The 26608-nt window shown below is 29.7% G+C and overlaps 2 protein-coding genes across 2 annotated transcripts in view; both read left to right on the top strand.

Moving 5' to 3' along the window:
* Positions 1 to 26608, top strand: part of LOC134832646 (LIM and SH3 domain protein Lasp) — a 214399-nt gene that overhangs the window by 42374 nt on the left and 145417 nt on the right. The gene's annotated exons all lie outside the window — the stretch shown is intronic.
* On the top strand, positions 6855 to 18872 carry LOC134831067 (DE-cadherin). The gene is made up of 4 exons (XM_063844709.1): positions 6855 to 7125; positions 7386 to 9124; positions 10668 to 13634; positions 17889 to 18872. Exons 2-3 carry the CDS (start codon positions 7478 to 7480, stop codon positions 13581 to 13583), a joined length of 4563 nt encoding a protein of 1520 aa, XP_063700779.1. The 5' UTR covers positions 6855 to 7125; positions 7386 to 7477; the 3' UTR covers positions 13584 to 13634; positions 17889 to 18872.

Genomic DNA, 26608 nt, shown 5'->3' with positions numbered 1-26608 from the left:
AAAAATCAGGCAGTTTTAAGAACAGAAATCATCAATTTTAGTTATAAAATGAATATTTATTCAATTTTGGCTTAAATATCAAAAAATGACTTGCAAAAAAAATCAGAGTTTGAACCTCCAAAGTCTGATTTTTTTGTTTCGTCAAATATCGACCCAATATGATCAGAAATCATCTTTTCAAAAAATGACTTGCAAAAAAAAAGTTTTTTTATTTAGTTTTGCTCTTGATTTAGTTTTCAAAACAAAACTATGTCAAAGAAAAAAATTTTTTTCAGTTTCAATTTTTTGGCAGTTTTAAGTTATAAAATGATTAAAAATGACCCAAATTGAACAGAAATCATCTTTAAAATGAATATTTATTCAATTTTTGGCTTAAAACTGATCAAAAAATGACTTGCAAAAAAAATCAGCGTTTGAACTTCAAAATGCTGATTTTTTTGTTTCGTCAAATATCGACCCATCTTTAGAATTTGACATCAAAATCATCTTTAGAATGAATATTTATTCAATTTTAGGCTTAAAACTGGTCAAAAAATGACTTGCAAAAAAAATCAGCGTTTGAACTTCAAAATGCTGATTTTTTTGTTTCGTCAAATATCGACCCAATATGAACAGAAATCATCTTTAGAATGAATATTTATTCAATTTTAGGCTTAAAACTGGTCAAAAAATGACTTGCAAAAAAAATCAGAGTTTGGAGGTTCAAACTCTGATTTTTTTGTTTCGTCAAATATCGACCCAATATGAACAGAAATCATCTTTAGAATGAATATTTATTCAATTTTAGGCTTAAAACTGGTCAAAAAATGACTTGCAAAAAAAATCAGAGTTTGAACCTCCAAACTCTGATTTTTTTGTTTCGTCAAATATCGACCCAATATGAACAGAAATCATCTTTAGAATGAATATTTATTCAATTTTAGGCTTAAAACTTCAAAAAATGACTTGCAAAAAAAATCAAAACCTCCAAACTCTGATTTTTTTGTTTCGTCAAATATCGACCCAATATGATCAGAAATCATCTTTAGAATGAATATTTATTCAATTTTAGGCTTAAAACTGGTCAAAAAATGACTTGCAAAAAAAATCAGAGTTTGAACCTCCAAACTCTGATTTTTTTGTTTCGTCAAATATCGACCCAATATGAACAGAAATCATCTTTAGAATGAATATTTATTCAATTTTAGGCTTAAAACTGGTCAAAAAATGACTTGCAAAAAAAATCAGCGTTTGAACCTCCAATCTCTGATTTTTTTGTTTCGTCAAATATCGACCCAATATGATCAGAAATCATCTTTAGAATGAATATTTATTCAATTTTAGGCTTAAAACTGGTCAAAAAATGACTTGCAAAAAAAATCAGAGTTTGAACCTCCAAACTCTGATTTTTTTATTTCGTCAAATATCGACCCAATATGCACAGAAATCATCTTTAGAATGAATATTTATTCAATTTTAGGCTTAAAACTGGTCAAAAAATGACTTGCAAAAAAAATCAGAGTTTGAACCTCCAAACTCTGATTTTTTTGTTTCGTCAAATATCGACCCAATATGAACAGAAATCATCTTTAGAATGAATATTTATTCAATTTTAGGCTTAAAACTGGTCAAAAAATGACTTGCAAAAAAAATCAGAGTTTGAACCTCCAAACTCTGATTTTTTTGTTTCGTCAAATATCGACCCAATATGAACAGAAATCATCTTTAGAATGAATATTTATTCAATTTTAGGCTTAAAACTGGTCAAAAAATGACTTGCAAAAAAAATCAGCGTTTGAACTTCAAAATGCTGATTTTTTTGTTTCGTCAAATATCGACCCAATATGATCAGAAATCATCTTTAGAATGAATATTTATTCAATTTTAGGCTTAAAACTGGTCAAAAAATGACTTGCAAAAAAAATCAGAGTTTGAACCCTCACAAACTTTCTGATTTTTTTGTTTCGTCAAATATCGACCCAATATGCACAGAAATCATCTTTAGAATGAATATTTATTCAATTTTAGGCTTAAAACTGGTCAAAAAATGACTTGCAAAAAAAATCAGAGTTTGAACCTCCAAACTCTGATTTTTTTGTTTCGTCAAATATCGACCCAATATGAACAGAAATCATCTTTAGAATGAATATTTATTCAATTTTAGGCTTAAAACTGGTCAAAAAGTGACTTGTAAAAAAATCAGAGTTTGAACCTTCAAACTCTGTTTCGTCAAATATCGACCCAATTTGATCAGAAATCATCTTTAGAATGAATATTTATTCAATTTTAGGCTTAAAACTGGTCAAAAAATGACTTGCAAAAAAAATCAGAGTGTGAACCTCCAAACTCTGATTTTTTTGTTTCGTCAAATATCGACCCAATATGAGCAGAAATCATCTTTAGAATGAATATTTATTCAATTTTAGGCTTAAAACTGGTCAAAAAATGACTTGCAAAAAAAATCAGAGTGTGAACCTCCAAACTCTGATTTTTTTATTTCGTCAAATATCGACCCAATATGCACAGAAATCATCTTTAGAATGAATATTTATTCAATTTTAGGCTTAAAACTGGTCAAAAAATGACTTGCAAAAAAAATCAGAGTGTGAACCTCCAAACTCTGATTTTTTTATTTCGTCAAATATCGACCCAATATGCACAGAAATCATCTTTAGAATGAATATTTATTCAATTTTAGGCTTAAAACTGGTCAAAAAATGACTTGCAAAAAAAATCAGAGTTTGAACCTCCAAACTCTGATTTTTTTGTTTCGTCAAATATCGACCCAATATGAACAGAAATCATCTTTAGAATGAATATTTATTCAATTTTAGGCTTAAAACTGGTCAAAAAATGACTTGCAAAAAAAATCAGAGTTTGAACCTCCAAACTCTGATTTTTTTGTTTCGTCAAATATCGACCCAATATGAACAGAAATCATCTTTAGAATGAATATTTATTCAATTTTAGGCTTAAAACTGGTCAAAAAATGACTTGCAAAAAAAATCAGAGTTTGAACCTCCAAACTCTGATTTTTTTGTTTCGTCAAATATCGACCCAATATGAACAGAAATCATCTTTAGAATGAATATTTATTCAATTTTAGGCTTAAAACTGGTCAAAAAATGACTTGCAAAAAAAATCAGCGTTTGAACCTCCAAACTCTGATTTTTTTATTTCGTCAAATATCGACCCAATATGCACAGAAATCATCTTTAGAATGAATATTTATTCAATTTTAGGCTTAAAACTGGTCAAAAAATGACTTGCAAAAAAAATCAGAGTTTGAACCTCCAAACTCTGATTTTTTTGTTTCGTCAAATATCGACCCAATATGCACAGAAATCATCTTTAGAATGAATATTTATTCAATTTTAGGCTTAAAACTGGTCAAAAAATGACTTGCAAAAAAAATCAGAGTTTGAACCTCCAAACTCTGATTTTTTTGTTTCGTCAAATATCGACCCAATATGAACAGAAATCATCTTTAGAATGAATATTTATTCAATTTTAGGCTTAAAACTGGTCAAAAAATGACTTGCAAAAAAAATCAGAGTTTGAACCTCCAAACTCTGATTTTTTTGTTTCGTCAAATATCGACCCAATATGCACAGAAATCATCTTTAGAATGAATATTTATTCAATTTTAGGCTTAAAACTGGTCAAAAAATGACTTGCAAAAAAAATCAGAGTTTGAACCTCCAAACTCTGATTTTTTTGTTTCGTCAAATATCGACCCAATATGCACAGAAATCATCTTTAGAATGAATATTTATTCAATTTTAGGCTTAAAACTGGTCAAAAAATGACTTGCAAAAAAAATCAGAGTTTGAACCTCCAAACTCTGATTTTTTTGTTTCGTCAAATATCGACCCAATATGAACAGAAATCATCTTTAGAATGAATATTTATTCAATTTTAGGCTTAAAACTGGTCAAAAAATGACTTGCAAAAAAAATCAGCGTTTGAACTTCAAAATGCTGATTTTTTTGTTTCGTCAAATATCGACCCAATATGATCAGAAATCATCTTTAGAATGAATATTTATTCAATTTTAGGCTTAAAACTGGTCAAAAAATGACTTGCAAAAAAAATCAGAGTTTGAACCTCCAAACTCTGATTTTTTTATTTCGTCAAATATCGACCCAATATGCACAGAAATCATCTTTAGAATGAATATTTATTCAATTTTAGGCTTAAAACTGGTCAAAAAATGACTTGCAAAAAAAATCAGAGTGTGAACCTCCAAACTCTGATTTTTTTATTTCGTCAAATATCGACCCAATATGCACAGAAATCATCTTTAGAATGAATATTTATTCAATTTTAGGCTTAAAACTGGTCAAAAAATGACTTGCAAAAAAAATCAGAGTTTGAACCTCCAAACTCTGATTTTTTTGTTTCGTCAAATATCGACCCAATATGAACAGAAATCATCTTTAGAATGAATATTTATTCAATTTTAGGCTTAAAACTGGTCAAAAAATGACTTGCAAAAAAAATCAGCGTTTGAACTTCAAAATGCTGATTTTTTTGTTTCGTCAAATATCGACCCAATTTGATCAGAAATCATCTTTAGAATGAATATTTATTCAATTTTAGGCTTAAAACTGGTCAAAAAATGACTTGCAAAAAAAATCAGAGTTTGAACCTCCAAACTCTGATTTTTTTATTTCGTCAAATATCGACCCAATATGCACAGAAATCATCTTTAGAATGAATATTTATTCAATTTTAGGCTTAAAACTGGTCAAAAAATGACTTGCAAAAAAAATCAGAGTTTGAACCTCCAAACTCTGATTTTTTTGTTTCGTCAAATATCGACCCAATCTGAACAGAAATCATCTTTAGAATGAATATTTATTCAATTTTAGGCTTAAAACTGATCAAAAAATGACTTGCAAAAAAAATCAGCGTTTGAACTTCAAAATGCTGATTTTTTTGTTTCGTCAAATATCGACCCAATATGATCAGAAATCATCTTTAGAATGAATATTTATTCAATTTTTGGCTTAAAACCGCCAAAAAATGATTGCAAAAAAAATCAGATTCAATTTTTTTAGTCAAATATCGCAATATGAACAGAAATCATCTTTAGAATGAATATTTATTCAATTTTAGGCTTAAAACTGGTCAAAAAATGACTTGCAAAAAAAATCAGAGTTTGAACCTCCAAACTCTGATTTTTTTATTTCGTCAAATATCGACCCAATATGCACAGAAATCATCTTTAGAATGAATATTTATTCAATTTTAGGCTTAAAACTGGTCAAAAAATGACTTGCAAAAAAAATCAGCGTTTGAACTTCAAAATGCTGATTTTTTTGTTTCGTCAAATATCGACCCAATATGATCAGAAATCATCTTTAGAATGAATATTTATTCAATTTTAGGCTTAAAACTGGTCAAAAAATGACTTGCAAAAAAAATCAGAGTTTGAACCTCCAAACTCTGATTTTTTTGTTTCGTCAAATATCGACCCAATATGAACAGAAATCATCTTTAGAATGAATATTTATTCAATTTTAGGCTTAAAACTGATCAAAAAATGACTTGCAAAAAAAATCAGAGTTTGAACCTCCAAACTCTGATTTTTTTGTTTCGTCAAATATCGACCCAATATGAACAGAAATCATCTTTAGAATGAATATTTATTCAATTTTAGGCTTAAAACTGATCAAAAAATGACTTGCAAAAAAAATCAGAGTTTGGAGGTTCAAACTCTGATTTTTTTGTTTCGTCAAATATCGACCCAATATGAACAGAAATCATCTTTAGAATGAATATTTATTCAATTTTAGGCTTAAAACTGATCAAAAAATGACTTGCAAAAAAAATCAGAGTTTGAACCTTCAAACTCTGATTTTTTTGTTTCGTCAAATATCGACCCAATATGATCAGAAATCATCTTTAGAATGAATATTTATTCAATTTTAGGCTTAAAAGTGATCAAAAAATGACTTGCAAAAAAAATCAGAGTTTGAACCTTCAAACTCTGATTTTTTTGTTTCGTCAAATATCGACCCAATATGAACAGAAATCATCTTTAGAATGAATATTTATTCAATTTTAGGCTTAAAAGTGATCAAAAAATGACTTTCAAAAAAAATCAGCGTTTGAACTTCAAAATGCTGATTTTTTTGTTTCGTCAAATATCGACCCAATATGATCAGAAATCATCTTTAGAATGAATATTTATTCAATTTTAGGCTTAAAACTGATCAAAAAATGACTTGCAAAAAAAATCAGAGTATGAACCTCCAAAGTCGACGGTGGGAAATTTAGGATCGTCGACACAATATTTTTTAATTAAAAAATAATTTCATTAAAATAAAATTTTCATAATTTTGAGAAAATGTGTGATATTAGCTTAGATTTCTACATATAATAATTTCGATTATGAATGGGTTTTTAATGCCATGTGGATGAACTTGCACAAATTTTTCACTAAACAGAGTTTAGCAACACAGAAAGAGTCTACCTGATAAAAAAAAGCTTGTCTTTCCCTAACTGGTTAAAAAATGTATAAAATTGACTTAATTAAGGTTTTTTTTTTATTGTTTTGGGGTAAATATAGTTTTGGGAGATGAGTTTGGTTCCCGGGAAAAAATAAACTTTTTCCATGTCTGTTCTAAAATTCGCAACCAAACCGGAAGCCCGAGTTTTAATTCCATTTTCTGTCGCACTTCCGCTTTGGTAGCTCCAAACAGGATATGGACCTGATGCCTGTAGCGCCATCTGTAGTTGAAGTTTTCTGTGCGCTGGGATTCATCACGTGCATTCGTCTCACCAACTCCCCGACAAAATTAGGGTGACCTGCACCACTTCAAAACAAATTTCTCCCAGGCAGTCAGTCAACAACTGAACTTCGTCGGGTGCGCGTCATCAAATTTAGTCTCGTCCTATATTTTTTGTGAAAATGAGAGAAAATTCGCGTGAAAATTAGTTAAAAATTAGCCATAAATAACGAAAAACCAAAATAAATGAGGTGAATGTTCATAGTACGCCGGAAAACAGGACTACGAAGTGCACAAAAATCACGCTCGTCGACCATTTTGTTTGACGCAAAATTCTTCAGGAATTCCAGGTGAAAACCTGAGTTACCTGTAAATTATCAAAAAAATAAAATTAAATTAAATAAAAAAGGTAAAAAAATCAAAAAAATTAATTAAAAAAAAATATAAAAAAATATTCAAGTAAAAATACGAAGAAAAAAATAATTTAAAAGTGATATTTAATTAAATAACAGGAAATTCATTTAGTGCACATTCTTTGTCTGTGACTAACCAACGTCTTTTTTTACAACAACTACCTGTGGATTTCTGTGATTTTTACCTATACATGAAAAAATAAAATAAAAAAATAAATATTTTAATAAATAAAAAAAAAATCTTTGTCATTTTCAGGTGAATCATAAAAAATAAAGAGAAAAAATATCAAAAACATGTGAAAAATATTATTAAAATATAAAAAAAAAATAATAAATTAAAACAAAAAAATGAAGTGCCTCAAAAAATCAAATAAACTGCCTATTTTGCTGCTACTACTAACAATAGCCGCTGCGTCCAGAACAATAGTCAGTGCAAACAATGACAGCAAAAATGTAAATCAAAAGAGTGAAAGTGGCAATAAATCCGCGAATTCGCGAACCGTTCGACAGTCGAGCGTCAACGATGCCTATTTCGACGGTGGTCCCGTGACGCAAGAACTGCAGCACAGCAATTTCTACAATTACGACATCAATTATCGCGAACAACAGCAACAACAACCCGAACTGCGGCATCGCATCGACAATCACAAGCCCGCCTTCCGCGACTGCAAGTCATACAATCCGGTGGTGAAAGAGGAATTGCCTGCCGGCGCGTATGTCATTCAAGTGCGTGCCGACGACATTGACGAAAACGACGAAATCGAGTACAAATTCGTGTTGGCGCCCGCCGAAAGACCGCGTTTCCGTCTCGACTCCAAAACGGGCGTCATCACGACGCAGCACATCTTCGATCGCGACGAACCGATTCGCGAAAAGGAAATTTACATCACGGTCCGTGCCACAGACAACGGCTATCCGAAGCTCGATGACGTGTGCACGTTCAAGGTGACAATCGAGGATGTCAACGACAATCCGCCGGTCTTCGACAAGGTCAAGTACGACGAACGCATGAGCGAAGACACGAAAGTCAATCAAATTGTGACGCGTATTACGGCCTCCGACTTGGATGACGGCGACAACGGGTACATGGAATACGACATCATCAAGGAGAAGGACTACGAATATTTCCGCATTGACAAGGAAACGGGAAATTTGTTCCTTACGCGGCCCATTGATCGTCGCCCCGAAGATTCTTACACGATTACGGTGCGTGCCAGCAACGTCAAGAGCATGGAACAGGAGCAAGAGACCCAAACCGAGGTCAAAATTCGTGTTGTGGGCTCGAGTTTGCGTGCGCCGCAAATTATTCACACGTCGGGCGACACAATTACGCTCAAAGAAAATTTTGGCGAATACCAAAAGAAACTTTTCTCACTTTCCGCCATCTCGAATGTCGATGGAAAGCCCGATGTTGTCTTCGAACTCCTGAATGGTCGCACCGAACAAACCAACAGCAAGAAAACTTTCGTTGGGGACCAGCAAAAGAACGATTTTAGCATCATGCTGGGCAATCCGCTCGACTACGAAACGACCACAGACTACACCCTCACTGTCGTCGTTCGAAACGTTCATTTGCTGTCGGCCGAATACACGATTCGCGTAATTGTCGAAGACGTTAACGACAACATTCCCTTCTTTACGGAAGTCAATACGGGTACTGTGCTGGAAAATGAGCCTGTTGGGACGCAAGTTATGCAAGTCCGGGCTTTTGATATGGATGGCACGTCAGCGAATAATATTGTGTCGTTTGAACTCGTGGACAACAAGGAATTCTTCGAAATTGACGAGCATACGGGAAATATTACGACGCTTAAGGAATTCGATCGGGAGGAACGGGATACGTACAATGTGAAGGTGCTGGCGAAAGATAACTCGCCATCGGCTTTGTATAAAACGGGAAAACCGAATCAGGGACAGCAAGTTTTCGCCATTACGATTGGGGATAAAAATGATCATAGTCCCAAATTTAAACATGATGAATATATTGCGAATACGGTAAGTTTGAAATTTTATTTTATTTTTTTGATTGATTTAATTTTACATTTTTTGCTTTATAAATTTTTTTTTTTAAATATTTCCTGAATAATTTTTGGTCGAAGATTATCAAAAGATGTTTCTGTTATTAAATTAATGATGAAAAAAATTTGTAACAATTCTTTTTTCAAAAAAAATCTGATAAAATGTTTTCGGAATTTTGTTAACAGAGGCTTATATTGACAATTTTCTTTAGAATTTGGTTAAAAGAGACCTCTTTAGGCAAACTTTTATTAAAATTTTGTTAACAGAGACCTCTATTGACAAATTTTTATAAGAATTTTATTAACAGAGACCCCTATTGTCAAAATTTTTATAAGAATTTTATCAACAGAGACCTCTATTGGCCAAATTTTTATAAGAATTTTATTACCAGAGACTCCTATTGACAAATTTTTAAAAGAATTTTGTTTAAAAAAAGCTTCTATTGACAAATTTTTTTTAACAGCGAGAAATTTGATTAAAATTTTATTAACTCTATTGACAAATTTTTACTATTGGCAATTTTTGTTCCGAATTTTATTAACAGAGACTTCCATTGACAAATTTTTAAAAGAATTTTGTTTAAAAAAAGCTTCTATTGACAAATTTTGATCAAATTTTTTATTAACAGCGACCTCTATCGACAGTATTTGATTAAAATTTTATTAACAGAGACCTCTATTGACAAATTTTTATAAGAATTTTATTAACAGAGCACTCTATTGGCAATTTTTGTTCCGAATTTTATTAACAGAGACCTCTATTGACAAATTTTTAAAAGAATTTTATTAACAGAGACCTCTATTGACAAATTTTTATAAGAATTTTATTAACAACGGCCTCTATTGGCAATTTTTTATAAGAATTTTATTAACAGCGGCCTCTATTGGCAATTTTTTATAAGAATTTTATTAACAGAGGCCTTTATTGACAAATTTTTGATTAAAATTTTATTATTTGAGACCTCTATTGACAAATTTTTTTTATTAACAGCGACCTCTATCGACAGTATTTGATTAAAATTTTATTAACAGAGACCTCTATTGGCTAAATTTTTATAAGAATTTTATTAACAGAGACTTCTATTGACAAATTTTTAAAAGAATTTTGTTAAAAAACACTTCTGTTGACAAATTTTAATCAAAATTTATATTAAAAGCGACCTCTATGGACAAATTTTTAATCCGAATTTTATTAACAGAGACCTCTATTGACAAATTTTTATAAGAATTTTATTAACATCGGCCTCTATTGGCAATTTTTTATAAGAATTTTATTAACAGAGACCTCTATTGACAAATTTTCAAAAGAATTTTATTAACAGAGCCCTCTATTGTCCAAAAATTCAATTTTACAAAATACTTTTTACTTCAGCTACATACTTTCCCCTTCAATTAAAGTTAATCCTAAAATCGTCTTATAACTGCATAATCCATGCCTTAGTCACTTTATTAGCTTGACAGCCTTGAAAACACTTATTACAACGTTTGCACACGTTTTTTCTCTCTCTTTCCAATTGCAGGTATCTGAAGATGCTAATAAGCACACGACCGTTATCGAAGTCAAAGCAATCGACATCGATGTTGCGTCACAAATTACATACACAATTACCACGGGGAATATCGACAATGCCTTCAACATCGACAACTCGGGAACGATTCGTGTGAACAAGCAGCTGGATTACGAAAAAATCACCAACTACACGTTGCGAATTCGTGCCTTTGACGGCATCTACGACGACTTTGCCACAGTAACGATCAAAATTGCCAACGTTAACGACAATGCACCGGAATTCAGTCAGCAAACGTACAATGCCGAAGCTGAAGAGGAAAGTATCAAGCCTGGTTGCATTGCCGTCATGCAGGCCTACGATCCCGATATCAAAGATCGCAATGCGCCGCAACACATTAAATATTCCATCACAAAGTTGGAGCAGCAGCAGTTGCTCGACATCGATAGTCGCGGTTGTTTGTCGATGAAAGCGCCATTGGATCGCGATCCGCCGCACGGCTTCAAAAAATGGCAAATTCTCGTCGAAGCCATTGACGAAGACGGCAATGGGTTACGATCGTTGGCGGAAGTGATCATTACGCTGACGGATATTAACGACAACGCGCCGTTTTTGTCGAACAAAATGCCCGTGGTGTGGTACGAGAATCGCGATCCCGGCAAAATTGTCGATTTAACGGCGGAAGATTATGACGAACCACGCAACGGCGCTCCTTTTCACTTCCAACTCGACCAACATGCCGACGAGAATATCTTGAGTTCCTTCAAAATCACCGGAAATGAACTTCATGCCACACGAATGTTTGATCGCGAAGAGCAAAAAGAGTATTTTATCCCGATTTTAATTGGCGACAACGGCATGCCGCCACAACGTAACGTCTCCGTGTTCCATTTGATCATCGGCGACGAGAACGACAATGCCATGCAAGAGGGTTCCAGCAAGATTTTCGTCTATAATTTCAAGGGAGAGGCACCTGACACCGCCATCGGGCGCATTTATGTCAACGATCCCGACGACTGGGACTTGCCCGATAAATCTTTCAGTTGGCGCGATGGTCGCGCTCATGATAATTTCGAGTTAAATACCGATGACGGAACAATAACGATGCGTTATGGCACGCGAGGCGGCGTTTATGTCCTAGATTTTGTCGCGTACGAGCAATCCAAGATAATTCCGCCGCACCAAGTCGATGCAACAGTCGAAGTAACAGTTCGGGAAATCCCCGAAGAAGCTGTTCGCAAGAGCGGATCGATTCGTTTCCAAGGTATGACGGCGGAGGAATTCATTATGCCGCGTTTTGACATGGGTCCTAGTCCAAAAGAGCGTTTAACGAAGACTTTGGCTGAAATGTTCAACATTAGCACAGATAATGTGGATGTTTTTACGGTATATCAACCGGAAGCGAAGAACCCTAAAGTAATAGACGTTCGTTTTTCGGCCCATGGAAGCCCCTATTACGAGGCTGAGAAGCTAAATGGCATGGTAGCACAACGCCAAGGCCAGTTAGAGGGAGAATTGAACATGAAAATGCGCATGGTGAAGATCGACGAGTGTTTAATTGAGAGAAATGCCTGTCAAGGAGGGTCATCTTGCACTAATATCTTGAATTATTCCGAACGAACGCTCGCTGTTTACACAAATACGACATCTTTCGTGGGTGTCGAAGCCTATGATCAAGCAATTTGCGAGTGTCGGGTCGAACAAATGGAAACGTCATGCTTGAATGGCGGAACTCCCTTCAATAATGGCTGCGAATGCCCCGATGGCTTTGAGGGCCCACACTGCGAACTCATCTCGATCGGCTTTTATGGCAACGGATATGCCATGTACCCCCCAATTTCGGCCTGCAATCTCACTGTCATCAATTTGGAAGTGTCTCCGGTGCGAAAAGATGGCTTAGTGATGTACATCGGTCCATTGAGCTACAACTCAATATTACCGGTACAAGATTTCTTGGCTCTCGAACTCAAAGATTACTTCCCGGTGTTGATTGTGGACTACGGAACAGGCGCTGTACGCATCGTACATAACCATATTCAACTGAAACCCGGCAAACATTACCAAGTTGAGATCAAGTTGCAACGCACAGGTATCGAAATGATCGTAGACAACTGTAAATTATCGACTTGCATGAGTTTAGGAGCTCCCTTGGGACCAAATGAGTTCCTTAATGTCAATGCCCCGCTCCAACTTGGCGGTTCTGCTGGAAATATGGAGTTACTTGGGCGTGCCTATAATTGGAGTCATTATCCGCAGAACACGGGATTTACGGGTTGCATCCGAAATTTGACCGTTAACGATAAAACTTATAATCTCGGGCAGCCAGCTTACGCGAAAAATATCGATCCGGGATGCACGCGTTCCATGGCAGTCGCTTCCACGTTCGGTGTCGACCGAAATTTCCTCATTGCCATTCTCGTGTGCATCGCGTTGCTCATTATCCTGCTACTCGCGGTCGTTGTGCACAAACGCCATAACGACGGTTGGATGGACAGCAAGGATATCGACGATATTCGCGAAACGATCATAAATTACGAAGATGAGGGCGGCGGCGAACGTGATACGGATTACGACTTGAATGTCCTTCGGGGTCCTCCGATTTACGAAGACAAGCCATATATGCAAGATTATCTGCAAAAGGAGGCACACGAAGTGCCCGATATCGGGGCATTCCTCACCGACAAGAAAGATGCCTGTGATAAGGACCAAGACGCCTATCCGAATGACGATGTGCGGTATTACGCGTACGAAGGTGATGGAAACAGCACGGGATCGTTATCAAGTCTCGCTTCGTGCACGGACGAGGGTGATCTCAGTTTCAATTATTTGAGCAACTTTGGACCGCGTTTCCGCAAACTCGCCGATATGTATGGCGAGGAACCGAGCGACGAGGAATCCAATGTCGACGACGACGGATGGAGAATCTAAAAACAAAAAAAAAGTGACGATTTTCTCACCAAAGACTCCGCTTTTGTTTGGGTAAGTGATTAATTTTTTTTAATTTATTGCCTCTGTTTCCGCATGTCTGTCAATATTTACCCTCGTGAGAGACGTAAACAAACATAAACCAGTTTAGAATCTTTAGGCGCACAGATTACAGGACAAATTACAAGAATTTCGGTAACATAAACAACGAGGGGAGGATTGTCATGTTGTTTGATCTATAATAGTGAAATATCGATGTGGGTTAGAAACAAAATTGAATTGAGTTCGTTTACAGCATTATGAGAGTCTTTAGTCCATGTGTGTGTGTAATTCGATGCTTCTTCTTGATTTATGTGTTTAATTTCGAGAGCATCATAAGTACGACGTGTCGTAAACCCCTAGATTTTGATACAACAAAGATTATGTTTTAAAGTGACACGTGAATGCGCAGTGTGAGAGCGCTTTTCGGGTTTAATTTTGTTAAAATATGAGTTTTTTAAATTATTTTTTTTTATTTATTTAAAAAAATTTATTAAATTAAAATTTAATATGAAACATCTAAAAAAAAATATTTAAAATTAATTTTTTATGAAAATTCGTAAAAAAAAGTATGAAAATTACAAAATTTGTTTAAAAATTTAATGCCTAAGACTTTTTTTAAAATTTGTATTTAATTTTTCAAGACTTTAAAATTATTTAGAATAAAATTTATTAAAATTATGAAAATTTTTTAATTAAAAACTTTTGAACAAATTATTGAAATTTAGGGATTTTAAAATTCATTACATTAAAAATTATATTTTTTTATGTTTAAATTTATTCAAAAATTAATTAATAGGTAAATAAATAAATTTAAATTCGTATTAAAATTTTCAAATTTTTGTAAAATTATTAAAATTAAACATTCTAAGATTTTTTTTTAAATAAAATTTTTTAAAATCATTTTGGTTTTCTAAACAAATAAAGAAAATCTATTGAAAAATTTTTATTAGTTTTTAGTGGAAAATTATTCAATACTTCATAAAAATTAATATAAAAATATTAAAAAATTTAATTAAAAATTAATCAAAAAACTTTTACAATTTTTTATTTTTCAAATTTCTCTAGAATTAAAATTTTACTATAATTCGTTCAAAAAGTCTACAAAAGATACAAGAATTTTGTAAAAATTGAAAGAAAAATAAAATTTGGCAAAATAAGAAAAATTCCCAAATTGTAAATAAGCAAAGTTTCAAATTAAAAAAAATATATTGAATTAAAAAAATTCTCGGAAAATATTTACAAAAATATTTTAATTAATTTAATTTAATTTAATTTTAATTTTTAAAATAAATAAAAAAAAAATATTTTAAATTGTTAATGAAAAAAAAATATTAATATTAAAATATTATTTAATATTTTAATATTTTAATTGCTTATAAAAAATTAATATTATTCAAATAATAAAAAAAAAATTAAATAAAAAAAAATAAATTTTTTTTTTCAAAATTAAAAAAAAAAAATAATAAAATAAAAAAATATAAAAAATAAAATAAAATAATTAAATAATAAAATTTTCTAAAATTCCATGAAAAATTGCAACTCAAAAAAAAATATCAGACAGACAAAAAAAAATCACTTCAACGCAAAAAAAATCCAACATGAAAACGCCCTACAAAAAAAAAATATCACAATGAATTGAATTGAAATAAAATATGAGTAGAGCGAGAACAAAAGGTGCCAGTTTTCAATGAAATAGACCAGAAACGGCAGAATATTTACGAGTGCGTTTGAGTGCGATACTAAAAGAAAACAGAAGCACATTATTATGATATTTTTAAAATATTTTTTTGATTCATTACCAGTTACTACAAAATACACAAAATACAAAGGCAGATTAAATTTTATTTGAATTCTGTGATTTGATTTCATTTCACGCAGAATATGTATCAAATTGTTAACCAAGCCCTCATTTCAAGAACAGAATTTTTATTATTCAGTAATTTAATTTTATTTTTTAAAATCCGAGATATTTTATTTAATTTAATTTTTTTTTCATTCTCGACTTTGACGATGATGCGATGGAGTAACATTGATTATGAGTCTATTAACTGACGTTGACGACGACGACGACGAATGATGAATACAATTGTTTGTATTAAATAAGTGCGCGAGAGAGTTATAATTGTGAATGACTGACGCCAATTGAGTCGAGAAAATCAAAACTTTTATTTTTAATTGTTTTTTTTTTATTTCTTAACGAGATGTTTGATGATTGGAAACAGAGAAAAATGCGTAGTAAAAATTTTTCTACGTAAATCTCCGGGATTTATTACGACGCAGAATTGCTTCCCCCCTTTAATGACTTTGTTAAGAGCGATTTTCCTGTCTGCGTGTCGGAAACTGCTCAAGTTATCATTTCTGGCTTTTGTCCAGACCACTCCTTTAAAGAGACATTCGAAACCGTCACCGGTCTCAATTCATAAAAAAAATTTTTATTTGTTTATATTCGTTGCTAAGAAACACTCAACAACATCTTTCCTCTTTTTTTTTGTATATTGACGATTTTTTTGTCGTCTTTTTTGCTTTGCATGCGGTTTTAACAGCAAAAACACACGTTCATGCCTCGAATGCAAGAAAGAATAAATAAACAATTTTTTTACTGTTTGTTTTTTATCGTGCGTTACTTACACATAGTTCGCTCTTTCTCGTCGAAATGTTATTGATTCCAACGGTTTTTAGACGACTTAGAAGTTTTTGCTCGTTTATTTATTTATAAATAAATTTTAACAAAAAAAAAAATAGTGGTTGGTGTGAAACGAAGATTAAAGGAACAGGATGTTTGCATTAATTTCTCGTGGATTTCTTGCATATTGCTTGTTTATTTACAAGAAATACGAAAAAAAACTGAAACAATGTTGAAATGTTCTAAATGATTTACAAGCAATAATTTTTAGTTTTTTCTGGAGAGAGATCGGTTAACACATGTGTTTGATGTGTTTTGAATGTAAATGTACGGCATGAATTGTGGAATGTAATAAAATTGAGGGATAAAAATGGACAGAGGGAGATGCGTTTAATGCAAAATTATGACTTTTTGAATATATTTAGGGGGAGAGTGAAGTAAATTTTGCACAATAAATGGACATTAGAACTGGATTTTGACCAATTTGTGTCCTTTTGATGTTAAAATGAAGTAATTTCCGGGTTGAAAATTGATCGTTAAAATTCATTTTGGGAGAATTTGATTTTATTATGGAGTTTAAGTGACTTTTATTTTATTTTTCTATTTTTTTAAAAAAGATATTTAATTTAAAAAAAATTATTATTGAAATGTTAATTTTTTTTGATACAAATTTATAAAAAAAATAAAATAAATAATATTTAATAAAAATATAAATATAAATAAATAAAATAAAATATAAATAAATTTAAAATATTTTTTTTCCTTTAATTTTTCAAACAATTTTTTATATTTAAATTATTTTTATTTTATTTTTATTAAATTAATTTTTATTTAATTTAGATTTTTAATTTTCTACAAAAAAAATGTTAAAATAAATAATTATTTTTTTGTTTTTAAAAAGAAATAGCAATGTATTGGTAAATTTGTTAATTTTTATTAAAAAAATTAAAAAAAATTAATTTATTAAATTTATTTTAATTTATTTTTTTTTTTTTTTTTTTTTTTTAATATTACTTATTTTATTTATATTTTTATTTTATTAATTTTTAAATTAAATTTTTTCTTATTTTTTTTGTATTATTTTATCAAAAATTTAAACTTTTAATAAAAATTTTTTAAATTAATTTTTTTTATTATTTTTTTTTAAATTTTTATAATTTAATTAATTTATTTTTTTAAATATTTTTAATTAAAATATTTAATTAAAAAATTGATATAATAAAATTTGTCATTTTAGTTTAAATTTATCAGTTTCTGTATAAATTAAATTTAATTAAATTTTTGAAAAATATATTTATATTTAATAAGAATTGAATACCTAAATATTTATAAAATATAAAAAAATCTTAAAATAATTTTTGATATAAAAAATAAATAAATTATTTAAAAATAATAAATAAATCAAGAAAAAAATAAGTAAAAAATTCTGAATTTTGTATAAAAAATACCAAAAAAAAAAATCTCAAACTCCAAAAAATTCATTAAAAAGATTCAAAACTTCAAAAAATACATTTTCGTAACTTGATAAACTACTAAAGGTCACTTTCTCCCACTTCAGCTCTTCTTATATTTCTTCCATTCTCTCTCTCGAAACAAAAAGCTCTTATTACCTCAAACTAATTTCCTTTCATTTTTTATTTCAGACTCCACTAAGTAATCACGACACCACTCAAGGAACAACAAAATAAAAAAATACCGAAAAAATAAATCAGCAACACTCCATCCAAGTATTAATAACAAAACACGACACGAATCATTCATTCATTCACTCATCGGTGAGTCACCCAAATAAATAATAAATTTAATTTTACAAACACGCCAATCGACGACGAAAAGTATATCAAGTTGAATCTTGACTCACAAAAAGAAAAAAAAAACATGAAATTGTGTTTAAAAATTTATTATCTGCCTATAAGTAGAATTTATATAAATATGAAGAATCATAAAAAAAAGTTAGTTTATAAGTTCAATGAAATATATAAGTAAAAATTTATTTAAAAGTAAACAAAAAAAAAAGAACAAACGTGATCCTAGTTTTTAAGGATACTATTAAAATAAAAAATAAAAATGTATTTTATAATTTAAACAAAAAAAAAATACTAAGAACGATTTTAATGCATTTTTAATAAATATTTAACTAGAACTAAAAACAAACTCTGAACAAATGAAAAAAAAAATAATCTGACCGACATTCCACAGAAAGTCAGTGACTTTTATTAATAAATATAAATTGTAATAACGCATTTTTTACAGAATTTAATAAGAAATAATATGAAAAAAAAATGAAATTGATTATAAAAAGTAAACGCAGGCAGCGATAAGACTTCAAAGTGTTAGAAAACCGATTAATAAAAAAAATATTAAAATGATAAGGGAACAAGCTGCCTTTTTTTCTACTACAAAAATGAAACAAATACACTGAAAATCATTGCCTTGAACCCCGTTGCAACTTCCAGAGCTTATTAAAAAAATAATAAAAATTTTAAAAAATATTTTAAATAGAAAATTCAGCTCAAAAAACCAAAAAACGCATTTAAAAAAAGTCACAAAGTTCAGCAATCAACCACCAATCAATTTTATTTTTTTTTAGAATAACATAAATTTAGTTCCCAATCACATACCAATCAACCACCACCTTTTAGCAAAAAAAAAATGAATCCTTATCAAAATTCAAATATTTTTCACATAAAATTACTGATTAAGGTAGAATTAGGTTAGAATTTCCGAGCAATCACATATGAAAAACATAAAATTAGGCCGCTCCGAATTTTTTTTTTGAACTTTTTGTCCCATGCCCCATTTCAAAAGTCAAAAATTCAATGGGGCAAAATAAAAAAAAGTTAAAAATTTCATCAAAATTTACCGTTTTTGGTCTTTTTTCAAGAAATTTCACAAAAATTTTAAAAAAAATTTCAATTTTTAAATTTTTTGTATTGAAAATCGTATTTTAACATGAATTTTCTTCTTTAAAATTTTTTTCAAAAAAATTATTTTTCAAAATTTTTTGACAGTTATTTTTACGATTTTTTTTTGTTTAAATTTTTAACTTGAAATACTCTGAGATAAATTTTAAATTATCAAATCTCAATATGTATAATCAACTAAAATATTGATTAACGAAAAAAAAACTGTTAAAATTTTGTTATTTTGTATGATTTTTTTTTTATTTTGCCCCCCTCCTCCATTTTGAAAAAAAGTTTTTGGGACAAAAAGTTCGAAATAAATTTGGAGCGGCCTTATATGAAAAAAAAAAATAAATTATAAGCAAAACAGACAATTCCGCCCGACTAAGCGATATTTTTCGAGATAGCGCATAAGTTATAGTAGTTAGAGACAGATAAGAGAAAAAGCCGTTGCTCGCGATAAGAGACAGAGACAGATTTCTTCATCAATATATTTATTTATTTGTGCAAATTTTATTTTTTTTTTTTCTATAAAACATTGAAACTTGATTTAATCGTCTTTTCTACTAACATTCGTCATCATTTCTTGACTCATTATTTTTTTCCGCTTAAAATATTTTTTTTAAAAGATGCAAAGCTGATGCTGTGTGATCTCGTACAGCTACAAAAAAGCTATATCAAATGACTCATACACGAAATACCGGGAAGTGTTGCGCGATGAAAGTTTCACAGCGCATTTACGATTCAGTGAGCTTCTCGTCTTTGCATTGTTGACACAAAACGAAATGAAATGTCCATTTGTGTCTTTCGGTGTGACGACAGAAAAATAATAAAAAATTTTTTTTTTTTGCTAAATTTCTTTGGAAAGAGCACGTATTTGGTGTAAATGACCGTAAAATGTCTCGCATATGAATATAATGGCATTAGGTTACATTTGTAATTCATAAAAAAAATAAAAAAAAAAATCGTAACAATGATGATGTTGATGTTGAATGGAAGCTCCTAACATAACATGAATAATTTTTATTATATTTTTTAAAAATTTCAAGAAAGTTGTTGACTTTACCTACCTTACTTTTTTTTAATTTTATTTGTTTTAACAATGTTTCTTGGTGAGAATCGCTGCAAGTGATCCGAAATGGACAATGGATGTGACAAGGTGGATTTTAATGACTCAAAAAACAATTTTTAATGAGAATTTGGAACAACTTTGTGCTATTTTGTGTTTCTATGTCAATTTTTATGTTTCTGAAGATTAAAAAAGTAGAAGAAAAGTCATTAAAATTGTTGAAAAAGGAAATTTAGTTCATTATAAATTATTAGAAATGGGTCGAAAGTTGATTTATTGATCAATTTTTGATAGTTTTGAGTTATTAAACTTAATTTTAATGAACTAGATACTCATTTTTGACTATTTTAAAGATGAAAAAGGCTTTTTTAAGTCATTTTATATACAAAAGTAGCACAAAAATTGTTCATTTATTTAAAAAAGACTCATAAAAGCTTCCAAGAATTAATAAAATTATTTTTTCTGGTCACATTTTTTGATACATTTAAGCTTCGTAGACCACCTAAGTTGCCATTTCTTATAAATTTAACGATTTTTTATACTTTTAAATTTTTTGAAATTATTCGTATTTTTTAAAATTTTTAATAAAAATTAATTTTTAAAATTTTTAATAAAAATTAATTTTTAAAATTTTTAATAAAAATTAATTTTAAAATTTTTGACGATTTTTAATAAAAAATTGAAAAAATTTTTAAAAAAATAAAAAAAAAAATTTTTAATAAAAATTAATTTTAAAATTTTTTAAAAAAGGCGAAAAATCGAAAAAAAAGTTTAAATTCTTATTCCTTAAAAAATTTAATTTTTCATGAATTTTTATTAATTTAGAAAATTTTTAAATAATGAACTTTAAAATAACTTCAGTAATTGACTTTAAAAAAATAATTTTCAGCTCATTAAAAATAAACTCCATGTCAATTTCTGTTCAAAAAACAAAAATCCACTAACTGACCATAGTTTTTAATGACTTCAGCCCGCACGATCTCATTAACAAACCGTCTCACTTTGTAACATTATGAAATAATCGCAAAAAATACTCATTCACGCTTTCATTGTTACTACAACTCGAATCCATTGACTCACCGCATTTCGTAGAAATGGCATCGAAACGCCACTCAAATGGGTGTGACTTTACTACAAACCTCATAACTGAATTTTTTAACCTTCTAAAGTAGACAAAATAAAAACATTTCTATTATAATCCTATCTAATAATATAATTTACAGACGGCCAGCTTTATTCCTACGTAAACACTCTCTTTTCGAAAAAAAAAAACTTAAAACTTAACAAAAAAGGTCATTCTCTTTTTCTACACGGCTCATTTAATTCAATCGACGTGCAACAATGTCACACTTTTAGCCACTTACCGAAGAAAAGAAAACATGAAATACGCGCGATCCATACTAAATTAAAGTTAAAAAGACGAAGAAACAGAATAAATGAAGATGTTAGCCAGTATTAGACTTTTTTTTCCTTCTTCTTCAATACTTTACTAAAAAAAATCCGATCGCCATGTCTTGTCAAGCTTTTTAATCCGATTGTTACAAACCGAGAAAGGTGTACGCGTGAAGTAGTAGCAACCACTTCAGATTCTGAAGAGACGAACGAAATCAAGTCCATCTTTCTCTCTCGTCTTCTTCGTAGCACGACACGACACAGCATTGGACAAACAACAAACAAAAGAAACCGGTCTTATTATTACATTTATTCTTTGTGTCATTTCATTTCAGTTTTAATGCATCATATTTTTTTCTTGTATCTTTTTTTTTTATTTTGTACGAGACTCGAACTCGTTTCGGTTCTCTATGGTAAAATAAAAAGTACAAACAACGCTAAAATGGGTCAAGAAACTTTTGTCAAATTATTGTTAATAAATATCCAGCGACATACCATGTAGAATAATGGAATGTGTGTGTGTGTGTTTGATTTGTAAATATTCAGGTCTTCCATTGATTTTCATTATTATTTTTAGTTTTTGGTCTGTTCTTTGCTAACGGACTAATGGAGTTTCATTGTTCCTACTAATTTTACTGAAAAAATATTTTTAATATTTTTATCAAACAAATCCAGAAATGTTGACCTCTAAGCAGTGGTGGATTTACCGAAGTTTACCTAAAAATTGCTTGGTTTGGATGAATTGGAATAGATTGTTGAAGAGGCCTTTTTTGGAAATTGGGCCTATTCAATAAATTTTTTCTACCTTCTTAACTACGGTAGATTAAAATTTATCAAATAGGCTTAATTTTCAAAAAAAAACCTTAGAAAATAGATTTTTTTCAATTATTAAGACCCTCAAGGTCATAAAAAGAGGTCCTTCTCAAAGTTTTACTAGCGGTTTTCTAAAATTAAAATTTGAAAAAATTACAAGAAAAACTTCGAAAGGCCTAATTTTAAGACTATGAAGGCCTTCAATTGATAAATTTGTTCATTTTAAGGCCTTTTTTTAATCTGCCTTTTCAAAATTGGGCCTATTTGATGAATTTAATTCCAGTACAACAAATCTGTAGTATACTGGAAAAAAATTCGTCAAATAGGCCCAATTTCGAGAAGGCATATTAATACAAAGGCCTCAAAATGAGCAATTTAATCATTTTAAGAGCCTCAGAGTCTTAAAATTAGGCCTTTTGAAATTTTTCTAGAGTCTTAAAATTAGGCCCTTCAAAATTTTTATTCAGAAAATTTCAAGAAAAATTTTTAAGGGCCTTATTTTAAGACTATGAGGCCCTTTACTAAAACGATTTTTTTTTTTCATTTAAGGCCTTTTGAGTCAATCCGCCTCTGCTTCTACGTATGCTCCATACGTAAACGATAAATTTATTTAGTTAGATAATGATGAAGAATTTTACTTTAAAAACAACACTCAGACAATAATTGATCTAAATTTACGTTGAAATTTCCATTAATCATCTAATACGTTCCATTACTGCATTCTATGAAGAAATTCTGTTTCACATGTGTGTTTATCATTCCTCATTGATTTCTGCTTTATTTCTAACAATAAACAAAGCACCAACAACAGCAGCTAATGAATTTTAATGATAAGCCCCGAACGTGTCTCGATTCTTGCAACAAATAAACTCTTATGATATATATTTATAGGTTAGGTAGTAATAATGTACAAAAAAAAAACATTCAGCGACGAAAAAAATATAAATATATAAAAAGAATAAAACTACTGCCGTATAAAGTTATGTATTAGAAGCATAAGATAAGTTTAGTTTAAGTGAAGTTTTATGTACATACTTCTGTACACGACAACGTATTCAAATTAGGTAGCAAACAAGATAATGTATTTAATTTTTATTAGTGACTTATTTTATACACACACTTTATATACGATATCGGTCTCGACATTCGTTTATTTTTTATTACAACAGTCGCTGCTATTTATTATTTTAATAAATGTCTAATAATTTGTATGATTGTGTATTATATAATGAATGAAGGGCTAGAAACGCGACATTTGAGACAATTTTTTCGACAGAATATTAAGGTTCATTAAATAACAATCTATTTTTCCTGTCTTCAAAATATTCTTCTTCAAGTAAAAAACAAGAAAAAATAGAAGAGAAGGAGAAATTTTAATGTTCCGTAATAATAATTAACATTTATTATTAACAATAATAATGTTAACAAGACAAGAAACATTCTTCAAAAAAAAGTAATGAGATCCAGAGAGAAACTTTCCTTGTTTTTAACTCAAAAGTCAAACAGATGTTTGCAATTTTTGGTCTCGACTATTGTTGTTTTTTAATGTTAAACAACAAACTCAATTGTTGTTTATGGGTTATATGGCCTCAAGTATAAATAAACCGCATTCATTCATTATATACTTTATCTTATTATTTTTATTATACATAAACATATTTTTTTCTTTTTATTTTCTTTTCCATAGTTTGTTATTTTTTTATCAATAACAAATACGGAAAAGTAAATAACGGAGACCAACTCTGACACGCTAGTGACGCAAAAAGTGCCTCTATTATTCTAAATTATTTTAAAAGCTTATTTTATGTCAATTTTATTATTAAATTATTTTTTTGGGTACTATTCGAGCTTATTCGATACAAAATTAGAACATTCCAATTGCTATTTTTTTTATACAATTAACTAATTAATTAATCAAATATTTATACATATTTTTTTATTAGATAAAATTTACTTTTAATTTTATATATTTTTTGTATATAAAGTTTTTAGTACGAACAAGACTTACAAAAAATGCAAAAAATCATTAGTTTATTAAATTTTTAAAAATGTTTTTAAACACGGTGAAGTTAAAATAAGATAAAAAATTATATTTTTTAAGTATAGATTCTTCCAAATAAATGTAATAAATAAAATATTTACTTAAAAGTCATAATTAAAGCAAAATATTCTCAGAAATATATTAAGTTTTAGAAGAAAAATGCTTTTATAGTTCTACAATCGGTAATTAAGGATTTTAATTAAATATATAAAAAAAAAATATCATTGTATATAAAGTAACTAAAATGATAAAAGTAAATAAAATTTATATATTTTTCAAAATAAAAGTTGACTTTTTATATCAAAAACATTCCTAATAAGAATGAAATGAAGTTTAAATCAAAAATAATAACAATGGTGAGTATTTTTTATAACTTTGTTTTCTTTTTAATGCATTTCGATATTAGACATTTGTTAATAATAGGGTAAGCTGGTGTCTGTCCGTTAAATGTATACTTGTTTCTATACCAAAAATGTAATATTTTAAAGCATGGAATATTCATTGGACCTGAAGCTATAGACATTTTCCAATTTGGGCTGGTTGACGATGTTGTCATTTCACAAAATTCCATAATATGATAAGTGACGTAATGTAAATCTTTAAGAAAGAGTTTATTGATTGTACAATGCTCCATCTTTTTGTAAGTTATCGTATTGTATAGTTTTTTAAACAAACAAGATTATATCATCAGTATAGTTCCAGAGTTTTTGATATATGATAGTTAGTTGTAACTCCCATAAGTTACAGAAAAATTAAAGTCCGTCGTGCAAATTACTTGTACTACTGGATTCTCTACTAAGTTTAGTCTATATTGCATCATATTGCTATAACCATCACTACAAACAATAAAGTTCTTCGCCAACATCTGCAAAATGGATCTTCTGCTTCCACAAAATCAATTAGAATCTTGGTATATAGTGTTGAAAGGATTGATCTGAGTGCTGAATCGATTGTTTTCAATACTTTTTTGTATCAATATTCAGCAGTTTCATTCAAATTACTTTTGACAATGGCTTCTTAGGCATTTAACTCCATCAATTCTTGACGATTCTTCATTAAATGCTCGATTTAAATTAGAGCCGGATTTTCTTCTATGTCCTAATTTTTCAAGAAATTAAAGCAGGTATAATCTTAACTCAAAATAGATCAAATTCTTACATGATAAAGGTTACAAAAATGCGCTCTGGTCGTTTCAGCTTTTCCTTTCGACAAATCCAAACTGCACCAAACTAAACGAGTCCCGTATAAAATTCAAACTTTTTTTTATATAATTTTTATTGAAAGTCATTAAAGAACGGTCCCATATGTTATATTAAACGTATCATGGCATCACCATCAACAACGGCACAGGTGTACAACTCTGTGTTTTCTAGGCAAAGCAAGCAAGTAAGTGAATAATTATATGAGTCTGGTGTATGTTACTTCCGTTCCCATCATAAAACACCCTAATTTTTGTACCTGACTGATTTCGTTTCAATGTAAGTTAGAATATTTTTTAAATGCTTCCAAATTTTAAGGTAGGTAGAACGATGAAAATTATTCAAATATGCACGAAATATCCGATCAATATTCACAAATATCTTGGGAATTATCCTTAGGTACCTCAAACTTTCCTTTGTTTTAGCATTTGACGCTCCCTTTGACAAAAACTGAAAAAAAGAAAGAACAGGTCAAAAAATTTTGTTTGCGATTTAAATTTGTTTTAACCGAATGACTCGTCCATCCATCAGATACGGACTTCAAATCTACAACAAGACAGCGGATATTTATGTTATATTGCACGAATGCATTCATTGTCATATTTTTGTTGAATATAATACATAACCGTTAATGGCAAAACTCAACAACAAGTGACGTCACTCGTGAAGAATTTCTGTGCTTGAATCTGGATTCTTTGAACGTTCGATGCACGAAAGATAAACAAAGCGAGACAAGAAGAGACACACAATTATGTGGTTTATGGAGAAAAAACATGCATGGGAGGAAGGTTTTAATGCATTTTCTGTGAAAGATTTTGTACATCGAAAACGTTCTATTGTTGGAATTTTCGTCAATTTATAATAAATGGAATGTGTCAACACGCGGAACATATGGCGATCACTCGTTCACTTCAATTTTCAAACGAAAAAAAAAATTAAACAAGGA

Source organism: Culicoides brevitarsis, chromosome 2, assembly GCF_036172545.1.
Source record: "Culicoides brevitarsis isolate CSIRO-B50_1 chromosome 2, AGI_CSIRO_Cbre_v1, whole genome shotgun sequence".
Classification (NCBI taxonomy): domain Eukaryota; kingdom Metazoa; phylum Arthropoda; class Insecta; order Diptera; family Ceratopogonidae; genus Culicoides; species Culicoides brevitarsis.
This window is presented reverse-complemented; position numbering and strand designations above follow the sequence as displayed.